Source organism: Podarcis raffonei, chromosome 8 (genome assembly GCF_027172205.1).
Source record: "Podarcis raffonei isolate rPodRaf1 chromosome 8, rPodRaf1.pri, whole genome shotgun sequence".
NCBI lineage: Eukaryota > Metazoa > Chordata > Lepidosauria > Squamata > Lacertidae > Podarcis > Podarcis raffonei.
The window spans coordinates 79559603-79571925 of record NC_070609.1 but is presented as its reverse complement, the minus strand read 5'-3'; the positions used below and the strand labels follow the sequence as shown (position 1 = coordinate 79571925).

Sequence of the window (12323 nt, the reverse complement as noted above, 5' to 3'; positions counted from 1 at the left end):
AAACAGATGTCTTCTAAAAGTTGTATGGTTCTTTATCTTTATCACCACTGCCCCAAAAGGCTCTCTGCCTGGTTCCCTGCAGCTTCACTTCTTGCAGTGAGAAAACCTGCCAGAAGACCCTCAGAGCTGGATTTGAGTGTTTGGACTGAACAGTGGGACTCCTTCAGGTTTCACCATCTAAAAGGCTCATGACGTGAAAGGAGAGGGGAACTTGGAGGGAGAAGGAAAAAAGAAAACACAGACAGTCTTTCTTCCACTGAGGGTAGCCAAGTGGTGTCCTCAAGATTGTGTTAGACTTGAGTTCCCATCATCTCCAGCCAACGTGGCCAATGGCCAGGGATGATGGGTACCACACAGGTGGCTACCACTGAGTTAAGTGGACCAGTGGCGTGACTCATTGCAAGGGCAGGTTCCTGTGCTCAGGGGCACCCAGTGCCTCCCAGTTACAGTGCCTCATTGTGTGCCCGAACGAGAAGGAACCAGCACACAGATTCTGCCACTTTCATTCTAAAGAACCCAAAATTATGGTGATGATTATTTACCAGATGTGTATTATAGGGTTACCAGACGTCCCTGTTTCCCGGGGACAGTCCCGGGATTTGCGAATAAGTCCCCAGACAAATTCCATCCCAAGAATGTCCCTGGATTTCATCTAATGTCCCCGGGAAACGCAGCAGCGGTAGTCTCAGCAGCCCGGAGCAGTTGGCTCTGGCTGGCTTCAGGAGCTGCTCAGAAGTCCCCATATGAAGAGGCTCTAAGATGCAGCTTCCGGACTGCCTCCACCTTCCCTGACCCCTGCAACCAAGCTGTGAAGGGAGGCTTCATGCTGCCTATCGGAGCAGCCTCCCAACTCCTACTTGAATGTAAGCAGGAGCAGGGCAGGGATCTCTCAGTTAGGCAACAGGAAGCCTCCCTTCCCAGCTGAGGGATCCCAGCCCCCCTCCTGCTTGCACGCAAGCAGGAATGGGATTGGGGCTGCTCCGATGGGAAGGGAGGCATCGCGCTGCCCGAGCCTCGCCGCCACTGCCGCTCTCGGCACTCCTTCTCCGTCTTCCACGCCTGACCCACTGCACACCACTTCCCCACCACCACCACCAACAACTTGGACCGCCCAGGCTCATGGAGAAAGGAGATAGAAGCCTTGGAGGAAGGGGAAACATGGCGGTTGAGGTCAAGGTGGCAGCCACCCCTCTGTCACCGCCATCTCTGCAGCATCAACGTCCCGAACGTAGTATTTATTTATTGGTAACCTTACTATATTATCGCCCTTCATTAAAAGATCTCAGGGTGGCTTACAAGATAAAAACACAAGATAGAGGCACAAATGAATAGTTAAAAACAGAAATGAAGTGCATTTGCATTCCACATACACCCTTCTCTCACACAATTCCTGCTTCTGCTGCCGTTGGGGAGAGACAGTGATATGCAAAGTTCTGTGAAAGGGCCCTTTTACTGTGCCTTGGCCTCAATAACCCAGCCTGTAAAATGGGGAAAAAATAGCCCAGCTTCTCTTATCTAAACAAATGAAGGAACTAAGCATTTTGCATTGTACTGGAAGTGCTTACAAATGGAGTCAAACCGTTCTCTGAATTTTTTCTTTCTTCTCTCTGCCCCTTCCTCTCTTATTTTCCTTCTTCAAACTTAGGTTCAGCGTCCTCTGCCTTTGACTCCAGCCAACCCAAGCCTGCCTCCCTTACCTCAGGGATCCTTGACTCAGGAAGAGCTGATGGTCTCGATGGTCACTGGGCTGGCCTCTCTCACATCCAGAACCTCTATGGGCATCCTCGTGGTTGGAGGAGTGGTACGTTTGAAGGAGAACCCCGATATCTGAGGGTCTTTTGATTCCCTCGCCCTGCCCTCCTGTAGCTCAGTGACAGAGCATTGGCCCTGCATGCAGAAAGTACAGTCCTTGGCATCACCAGGTAGGACTGGCACAGACACCTGTCTGTAACCCTGGAGAGCTGCTGCCAGTCAGTGTAGACAATACTGAGTTGGATGATTCCCCCCTACACACTATTGATGCTTCCTTTTTTAAAAAAATACATTTTTATTAATTTTAACATATAAATCATGCCACACAGTTTATTATAAATACAATCTTATTGGACTTCCATCAGCACCTCTGATGATCCTCCGTCTTAACCACTTCTTATGCATTTCTTAACTTTATATTGTCTTTATATCTCTTAACATATCATCACCCCTTTTCCATTTTTACAATACTTCCAATACTCCTCCTCACAGAACTTCTTGCAAACCTACAAACGTCGTCTGGTCATCACAAATACTTTTCAAATAGTTCGTAAATTTACTCCAGTCTTCGGTGAATTTCTGGGCCCGCTGGTTTCGGATCCTTCCCGTTAATTTATCTAATTCTGCATAGTCCATCAACTTCATCCTCCATTCTTCAGTCATCGGCAATTCTTCACTATTGATGCTTCCAAAGACCTCTCCCTTGCAATGTAGCTGTAATTCAAGTGCTCCTTATATATAAGAAAACGGGCTCTTTTCACATTTAAAAGTCCACCTTTTTACTCCGAGGGGCACCGTATTTTTCGCTCTACTGGACGCACCGGACGATTGGACGCACCTAGTTTTTAGGGGAGGAAAACAAGAAATAAGAAAGGAAGGCAAAGCATCCTGAGCGCTCCTCCATCTTTGCCCAGGAGGCTTTGCAGGGCTACTCCTGAAGCCAGGAGAGCAAGTGCGATCGGTGTGCACCGATCCCTCTTGCCCTCCTGGCTTCAGCGAAAGCAAGCCTACTGGCTTTCCTCCCAAAAGAGCCGCACGCTCTTTAGAGGGAGCACGGCTCTTGGGGGCTTTTTTGGGAGGTGGGGGAAGGGATAGAGCCGCGCGAGAGCCAGTGTGGTGTAGTGGTTAAGAGCGATGGACTCGTAATCTGGTGAACTGGGTTCGCGTCTCCGCTCCTCCACATGCAGCTGCTGGGTGACCTTGGGCTAGTCACACTTCTCTGAAGTCTCTCAGCCCCACTCACCTCACAGAGTGCTTGTTGTGGGGGAGAAAGGGAAAGGAGAATATTAGCCGCTTTGAGACTCCTTTGGGTAGTGATAAAGCGGGATATCAAATCCAAACTCTTCTTCTTCTTCTTCTTCCCCCACGTCCTGCAAAAGCCAGGGATAGCTGCACAAAGCCTCCCCGCTCCCCTGCGGAGACTTCATCCTGTGGCTAAGCCAGAAGCTAGAACAGCCAGTGGGAACCCGCTCACTATCCTGGCTCTTCTTCTTTAGCCGCGCACAGCCTTTCCCGGGCAAGGGGAGCCTTCATCCCCTGCCCAGGAGAGCCTGTGCGCGGCTAAGGCTCCCCCAAGAGCCACGCTCCCTTTAAAGAGCGTGCGGAGCGTGTGCGCGGCTCTTGGGGGCTTTTCCCCGAGAAGGGAGAAGGGCTGCCCTTCTCTCTCCTCGGGGAAAAGCCCCCAGGAGCCGCACACACGCTCCACGTGGCTCTTTAAAGGGAGCGCTGACAGAGCCTCCCACCTGCATCCGCTGCATAAGACGCACACACATTTCCACTTACTTTTTAGGAGGGGGAAAGTGCGTCTTATAGAGCGAAAAATACGGTAATTTTACTCTTCGGAGATCATAACGTGGCGACGGCTTCCAATAAGTTGGTGCCCATTTTATTTTACTCTGTGCTACTTTTGTTCAGTTTTGCCCTCTTATTTTGCCCCTTTAATGCTGGCCATTGACGGTAACAATAAAGATTTAATTTGATTTTTCAGCTGTTGGGTGTTTTTTTAAAAAAAGAAAAATGACCATCATGTTTCCTCCTGCCCGCAGGTCTGGAAGGCTGTGGGCTGGAGGCTGATTGCCCTTTCTTTTGGCCTCTACGGACTGCTGTACGTCTACGAGCGTCTCACCTGGACCACGAGAGCGAAGGAGAGAGCTTTCAAGCGACAGTTTGTGGACTACGCCGGCGAGAAACTCCAGCTCATCGTCAGCTACACGGGTTCGAACTGCAGCCATCAAGTTCAGCAGTGAGTCTTTCGCCTCGCTCGCGTTCCGGGAGACGGGGGGAAATTATCCGCAATTGTGGCCTTCTGAGCCTTGATGTGGCTTTCAGGAGCTCCTGTTCTTAAAAAAACACAAATGACTCCTTGAAGAGAGAGCTCAGCATGCTCAGATTCCTGCCCTGCGTGTCGTGGCATGTTCACAAACATTCTAACCATTGTATAACCTCTGGAGCAATTGAACGTAACTTTTATTTATTTATTTTTAGATACATTTCCAAAAACATCACATGAATGTTCCAGTACATAATATAGTGGTACCTTGGTTCTCAAACTTAATCTGTTCCGGAAGTCCGTTCCAAAACCAAGGTGCTCTTTCACATAGAAAGTAATGCAAAATGGATTAATCCGTTCCAGACTTTTAAAAACAACCCCTAAAACAGCAATTTAACATGAATTTTACTATCTAACAAGACCACGGATCCATAAAATGAAAGCAATAATCAATGTACTGTAGTCACGCAATCGAATCAATTGATCAGTAGCTGTACTGGGTTCCACACAGTCACAAAAACAAAACGAAAAGAGCTGCAAAAACAAAAACGCAAAATAAATAGCAAAAACAGATAGACCTCAGCGTAACACTCAAAACGGAAGTGTGGCACTCAAATCAGAAGCGTAACATTCAAAACGGAGCACGTTCGGCTTCTGAAAAATGTTCACGAACCGGAACACTTAGTTCCAGGTTTGCAGTGTTTGGGTTCCAAGTTCCAGTTACAGAAAGGTAGCCGTGTTGGTCTGCCATAGTCAAAACAAAAATTTTTTTTGCTTCCAGTAGCACCTTAAAGACCAACTAAGTTAGTTCTTGGTATGAGCTTTCATGTGCATGCACACTTCTTCAGATACACTATCTTCAGATACTTCTTCAGATACACTGTAGTGTATCTGAAGAAGTGTGCATGCACACGAAAGCTCATACCAAGAACTAACTTAGTTGGTCTTTAAGGTGCTACTGGAAGCAAAAAAAATTTTTGGGTTCCAAGTTGTTTGAGCACCAAGGTCAAGGTATTTGAGAACCAAGGTACCACTGTAGATTTTTCTTTTGTTTTAGCAACTTCCCATCCCATTTTCCATTGTGGTTTTTTTATTATTATTTCTCCCCCTTGCTGCACCCTACCTTCCCTCTTCTTATATCAAAACAATAATACAGTAATCTCGAATTCCTTTTGTTGCTCGTAGTTTGAATCCTGCTCACGGATAATATTTCTTTATTATGTGGGCTGAATAACCCTGCGTAGACATGCGTACCACAAGGCCTGCCATGGGTGTCATGGCATATTCACAAACATTCTAACCGCCGTATAAATCCTACAGCAATTTAACGTAGCTTTTAAATTAGGACTGAATGGTTCGACCCAAGTAAAACGCTGCTGCCTTATTGGACCAAAGAATCCTGTAGCCTTTCCAACTTCAATTCCTGCCCTGGGTGTCATGGAATGTTCACAAAAATTCTGGCTGGTTTGTAGCCATTACAGGAATTTTAGCTCATCATGCAGAAGTTCCTGAGTTCAGTTCCCAGCATCGCCAGGTAGGTCTGGAAAAAAACTCCTGTCTGCAGCCCTGGAGAGCTGCTGCTGATCAGCGCAGGAAACCCTGTGCTAAATGGACCAGTGATCTACACTTGGTACAAAGCCAAGCAGCTTGCTGTGTTCGTTCTCTACCTTGCCATTTTATTCCCTTCCCTCTGATTGACTTCTTCCTCTTCTCCATTTCCCCCCTCTTTTTTGGGAAAGGGAGCTTGCCGGGACCTTCGCCCAGCTCTGCCAGCAGGTTGACGTGACGAGAGAAGATCTCGAGAAGGAGATCACGGCCCTGAATCAAAAGATTGAGATCTTGGACTCCCTTCAGAGCAAAGCCAAGCTGCTCAGGTATGGAATATTGGAAGCAGGGCTGTCTCCCAGTTTCCACCTTCAGCGGCTGCTCTGATAAAAGTGAAATACAATGAGCCGCTTCCGGGGTGGCAGGTGCAGAACTTGGGAGGGTGGAATGCTCAGAAGGGCTTCGTTTGCTGAAGCTGCGTGATGCTGGTACCATGGGAACTTAAGAGGAACCTGCTGGCCAAAGGCCCATCTAGTCCAGCATCTTCCAGTCCTCCCAGGGACCAAATCTCCCAAAGAACCCAGGACACTAGATAGACTGCCACTGCATCTGGAGGTTCCATAAGGACCTAGGAAAATCCCTGCTAGATCAGGCCAAAGGGGGCCCGTCTAGTCTTGCATCCTGTCCTCATGGGTGCCAACGAGATGCCACCATTGGAAGCCCATAAGCAGGACTTGAGCCAGAGAGAGAAGAAGAAGAAGAGTTTGGATTTCATATCCCGCTTTATCACTACCCAAAGGAGTCTCAAAGCGGCTAACATTCTCCTTTCCCTTCCTCCCCCACAACAAACACTCTGTGAGGTGAGTGAGGCTGAGAGACTTCAAAGAAGTGTGACTGGCCCAAGGTCACCCAGCAGCTGCATGTGGAGGAGCGGGGAATCGAACCCAGTTCCCCAGATTATGAGTCTACCACTCTTAACCACTCCACCACACTGGCTCTCCATCCAGAGAGGATGGATGGATGGATTGTGTTACCTGCCCTTCAACAGCAGTTCCCAGGGCAGGTTATGATGATTTAAAAGTCAGAATTAAAAACAATTAAAGCACTCCCCAGCTCCCTCCCTCTCTCCCCCTAACCGCACAATGTCTCCGACAATAATGTCTCATAACGAATGTAAACGAGCTGTGAAAAAGACTCTACAAATTGATGGTGGAGACGCTATATATACTTTTCCTTGTTTGTTTGTTTTGTAACACAAGAAAATGGGACGCGGGTGGCGCTGTGGGTCAAACCACAGAGCCTAGGACTTGCCGATTAGAAGGCGGTTCGAATCCCCGCGACGGGGTGATCTCCCGTTGCTCGGTCCCTGCTCCTGCCAACCTAGCAGTTCGAAAGCATGTCAAAGTGCAAGTAGATAAATAGGTACCGCTCCGGTGGGAAGGTAAACGGCGTTTCGGTGTGCTGCTCTGGTTCGCCAGAAGCGGCTTACTCATGCTGGCCACGTGACCCGGAAGCTGTGCGCCGGCTCCCTTAGCCAATAAAGCGAGATGAGTGCCGCAACCCCAGAGTCGGTCACGACTGGACCTAATGGTCAGGGGTCCCTTTACCTTTAAAGTACCCCCAGCTCCCTCCCCTCTCTTCCCCTCTCTTTTCCCCTAACTGCACAATGTCTACAACAATAATGTCTCATAATGAATGGAAACAAGCTGTGAAAAAAACACTACGAATTGATGGTGGAGACGCTACATGTACTTTTCTTTTCTTTGTTTGTTTGTTTTGTAACACAAGAAGAGCTTGAGTAAAAACCTTAAAAGCAACAACAAAGCAGAATGCGGCCACAAGTATTTGGGGCAGCCCTGTTAGCATCTCTGTTGCAACACCTGCTAAGTCTGGCAGGCTAAAGTTCTCAGAACTGAAACTGTTAGCAGCCGTGTGCTCCCCTTTCTTCGGGGTGGGGTGGTGGCGGTCCGAAATTTCACGCTTGTGTTTTCTAAAGCAATGTGCGTTCACAGTTTTACCTACATCCTGGATACGACATCCTGTAATAGACGTATTTTCCCTCTGCAGGAATAAAGCCGGTTGGTTGGACAGCGAGCTGAACATGTTCACACACCAGTACTTGCAGCAGAGCAGATAAGCGAGGAAAGGCGGAGGAGGAGGGCAGATATTTCTGCTCGCCCCTCGAGTATCCGCTTGCAGAACCTGTTCCAGGCGGTGGGGATCCTTCCACAGATCCACAGAGGAGACAATCGCTGCCCCGTCTCTCCTTTTCCGCCACGAGACCGAGAGAATCACACGGCCTCTGCATGGTTTATCCATTTCTAACCCCCACCCCGGTTTGGCATAGACTTTATTTTAGAGTCCTCCTTCCCCGCTCCTTCTTCCAATAGTGTTAATAAGCTAATAATTAGCAGGAGAGAAAATGCCTGTGTTTATACACTTACAAAGAGGAATGATAAATCTGGTCTGCATTCCCCTCTTCTTTGTCTTTTAACAACAATGAAATGTCAAGATCAACTTGGGCAGATTCTGTTTGGATCCCCTTTTCCCTCTCCAATTCCAGGTCTCGATGAATTAATGCCCATCTATTCCTTTAAAAAATAATAATAATATTGCATTCTTCGAGGTGCAGTCCAGCCAGAGCATTGTATCCCACAAAAGCCACATTTAAAGCACGGCGATACCACATTAACAGTCCTAGCTTCCTCCAGAGAATCCTGGGAACTGTAGAGGGTGCTGAGAGTTGGGAAGAGACCCCCATTCCCCTCTCGGAGCTACAGTTCCCTGTGGAAAGAGGGGTTGACTGTTAAACCACTCTGGGAGCAGAATAGAGGTCTCCTAACAACTCCCAACACCCTGAACGAACTACAGTTCCCAGAATTCTCTGGGGGAAAGCCATGATTGCTTAAAGAGGCACCACAGTCTCGTGAATGTGTCCTGCTCCGAAGTGGCCCATTTAAATTGATGGGCCTAAGCTAGTCGAGAGGGTTAACTTCAATGGGTTTACTCTGTGCAGGGCTAGCAATCTGTCTCGCTGGGGCGGCTTTATGCCAAGCTGGGCTCTCGGAGGGAGCGTGGGAGCTGGGTCAGACCCACGGCGTCCGAGAGGCAACTGTTTGCCCAAGCCATGCCCTCCCCTGCACGAGTTTATGCGATTATCTGAGACAGTGGCAAAGGGACTTCTGGCCTCTACTGAATTTGGCTGCCAGGTCATTTTGGACAAACCACGTCTCTTACCTTCTGCCATGCGTGGAGACCTGCTGGCACCGATTTCCTGAGCTCTCGAGTCACCTGGTGCCAGGTGATTTGCAGGTGAGGGCAGCCTGCCCGCCTCTCGGAGCTGCCCTTGAAACCTTGCCCATCCCTTTTAGGAAGAGGGTGGGGTCTGTCCTTTGGGCTTGGCCAGGGCAGGAAGGCGCCCTGAGCTATTTCACGCAACTTCCAAACTTGGCAGAAATGTCCCGGCCTAGAATTAAAGCAACACGGGGCAATGTTGTTGGGCAAAGATGTGGCTTAGATAGATCCTGTCTCTTGCGTCTATGCTCCCAAGTATGTAAGGTGTGACCTGTTCAACATTTGGGTACCCACCCCTGTTCTAAAGATAAACGTCGTACCTACTACAATCCCCATCATCCCTACCCATTGGCCATTCTGGCTGGGGCTGATGGGAGTTGGAGTCCTCAAGGGCACCAGGCTGTGCTAGAAGTTACCAAGGGCACCACGTTGCCTACCCAGTCAGTTGGGTATGGTACAAATATAATAATAATAACTTTTTTATTATTGTTACCCCTGCTTTATAACAAGGAGGTTCACACATAGTGAACAGGACAGATGAACATCCTTATCCCCTGTGCCTCTTAATTCTTTTGAATTTTGACTCTTCCCCCCCCCCCACCTTCCACTTGAGGGAATTTGTTTGTCTGCCTCTCATGCCACTAGTCCTCATAGAGCACCACAAGCACTGACAAGATTCATTAGAGGGTGCACCTCCCAGGCCGAAGAGGTTATGCACGTAGCCGCGCTATGAATTGCAGGATGAGAAACCCGCCCCTCCCTACCTGGCTGAAATAAACTCCTTGGCTACTACAGGCCTCTTCGGGAGTCTTCTGGAACAGTGTGGATAGGGACCCGACCGCAGTGGAGATTTTGATCCCTTTATACACTTCATGTAATTAGTTCCATTGACCTCCCACTCACCCCTTTTTTAAAAAAAACACCCCTGTTTGGATTGATGGAGGGAATCTGAATGGGCTAAGCTAGTCGTGCTCAGTGGGTCGTCTCTAAGTAGGGTGAGCACTGGATACAACCCTAGATCCTCAGCTTAGCCCATTCGCTAAGATATTTGATGCTCCTTTAAGACAAGATCCGCTGTCAACCACCTTGATAATGACATATGAGGGATGCCATTTCCAGATTTTGGTAGCCAATCTGCCACAACCAATATTACAGCAACATGTTTAGCCAAATGCACTTTATTTTTTATTGTTCTATTGCTGCTAATTTTGATTACTCCATATATATATATATTTCCTTTTCTGTCTTTGGATGAATTCGGGGCTCTCCAAAAATCCTTCCTGCGGTGTGTCTCTTCTATCTGCTGTTATTTACAATGGTAATATTTTTTATTTGGGCATGAATTACCTTTCTTGCTGTATCAGTGCTGTTAATACCCAAAACCAAACTATTAAAAGAAGGGGGGAAAATCAGTCTGAAGCTTCAGCCTTTTTTGTTTTAGCATTGTAGAGTTGGAGGGGATGTCAAAGGTAATCTAGTTCAAACCCATGCAGTGATTGGGGGCTCTTTTCCTATTTGGGTTTATTATAATAATAATTTATTATTTGTACCCCACCCATCTGGCTGGGTTTCCCCAGCCACTCTGGGCGGCTTCCACAAAGACCAAAAATACACTAATATGTCATACATTAAAAATTTCCCTGAACAGGGCTGCCTTAAGATGTCTTCTGAATGTCAGGTAGTTGTTTATCTCTTTGACATCTGATGGGAGGGCGTTCCACAGGGCGGGCGCCACTACCGAGAAGGCCCCCTGCCTGGTTCCCTGTAACTTGGCTTCTCACAGCGAGGGAACCCCCAAAAGGCCCTCGGCGATGGACCTCAGTGTCCAGGCAGAATGATGGGGGTGGAGATGCTCCTTCAGGTATACAGGATGGAGACCGTTTAGGGCTTTCAAGGTCAGCACCAACACTTTGAATTGTGCTTGGAAACGTACTGGGAGCCAATGTAGATTGTTCAAGACCAGTGTTATGTGGTCTCGGCGGCCGCTCCCAGTCACCAGTCTAGCTGCCGCATTCTGGATTAGTTGTAGTTTCTGGGTCACCTTCAAAGGTAGCCCCACGTAGAGCGCATTGCAGTAGTCCAAGCGGGAGATAACCAGAGCATGCACCACTCTGGTGAGACAGTCCGCGGGCAGGTAGGGTCTCAGCCTACGTACCAGATGGAGCTGGTAGACAGCTGCCCTGGATACAGAGTTAACCTGCGCCTCCATGGACAGCTGTGAGTCCAGAATGACTCCCAGGCTGCGCACCTGGTCCTTCAGGGGGACAGTTACCCCATTCAGGACCAGGGAATCCTCCACACCAGCCCGCCCCCTGTCCCCCAAAAACAGTACTTCTGTCTTGTCAGGATTCAACCTCAATCCATTAGCCGCCATCCATCCTCCAACTGCCTCCAGGCACCACCTCCAACCGCCTTGCAGACACTTAAAAATCACTCCCCTGCCATTTAAAGTTTAGATGCTTCAGGGGATGTTGAAAAATTGGAGGGGAACTAGTGGGTGATCTAGTGCAGATGTTCCCTCCAGGTGTTGCTAGACTACAAATTCCCATCATCCCTCATCATTGACACTCTTGGTTGTGGCTGATGGGAGATACAGTCTTGATAACTTTTAAGCAAAGTTTCTAACTCTTCAGAAAAGTCTTTGAGACCCTGAACCTTTGTCATGTTGACATTTTTTTCCTGCCAGGCACTCCCCACCCTCTCTGCAGGCAGAGACTTTCAAATTTGCCTCTGCAAGCTTGAGGACTAGTAACTTATTGTTTTTAAACAGTGACCGCATGCATGTAATGACGACAAGGTCGTATAATAATAATAATAATAATAATAATAATAATTTATTATTTGTACCCCGCCCATCTGTCTGGGTTTCCCCAGCCACTCTGGGTGGCTTCCAACAAAGATTAAAAATACATTAGTCAGCCAACAGTGCTTTGTCCTGGGGCAGAGGCACCATGAAACCGGTCCTATATGCCATCATGGGACACAAGTGGCATTGTGGTCTAAACCACTGATCCTCTTGGGCTTGCCGATCAGAAGGTCAGCGGTTCGAATCCCCTCAACGGAGTGAGCTCCTGTTGCTCTGTCCCAGCTCCTGCCAACCTAGTAGTTCGAAAGCATGCCAGTGGTGGGAAGGTAAATGGCGTTTCCGTGCGCTCTGGCTTCCGTCACAGTGTTCTGTTGCACCAGAAGTGGTTTAGTCATGCTGGCCACAAGACCTGGAAAGCTGTCTGTGGACAAACGCTGGCTCCCTCGGCCTGAAAGCGAGATGAGCACCGCAACCCCATAGTTGTCTTTGACCAGACTTTAATGTCCAGGGGTCCTTTACCGTAGCAATGGAGGAAGAGCAAATTAGGGAAAAGAGAAAGGGAGAAAACCATATGAGCCAAGATTAAGTGACTTCCCTTGTTCCTGGCATGCACATTATAAAACATCTGGATCAGAAAACATGAAAGAAGCACGTAGA

At 48.3% G+C, this 12323-nt stretch overlaps 1 protein-coding gene across 1 annotated transcript in view; it reads left to right on the top strand.

The window, feature by feature from the left end:
• Nucleotides 1–8111, top strand: part of MFN2 (mitofusin 2) — a 39543-nt gene extending 31432 nt beyond the window's left edge. The window contains exons 16-19 of the mRNA XM_053401033.1: nucleotides 1646–1801; nucleotides 3798–3994; nucleotides 5761–5895; nucleotides 7634–8111. Coding sequence (XP_053257008.1) covers nucleotides 1646–1801; nucleotides 3798–3994; nucleotides 5761–5895; nucleotides 7634–7703 — 558 coding nt within the window. The 3' untranslated portion in view covers nucleotides 7704–8111. The remainder of the gene's footprint in view (nucleotides 1–1645; nucleotides 1802–3797; nucleotides 3995–5760; nucleotides 5896–7633) is intronic.
• The last annotated feature ends 4212 nt before the right edge of the window (nucleotides 8112–12323 follow it).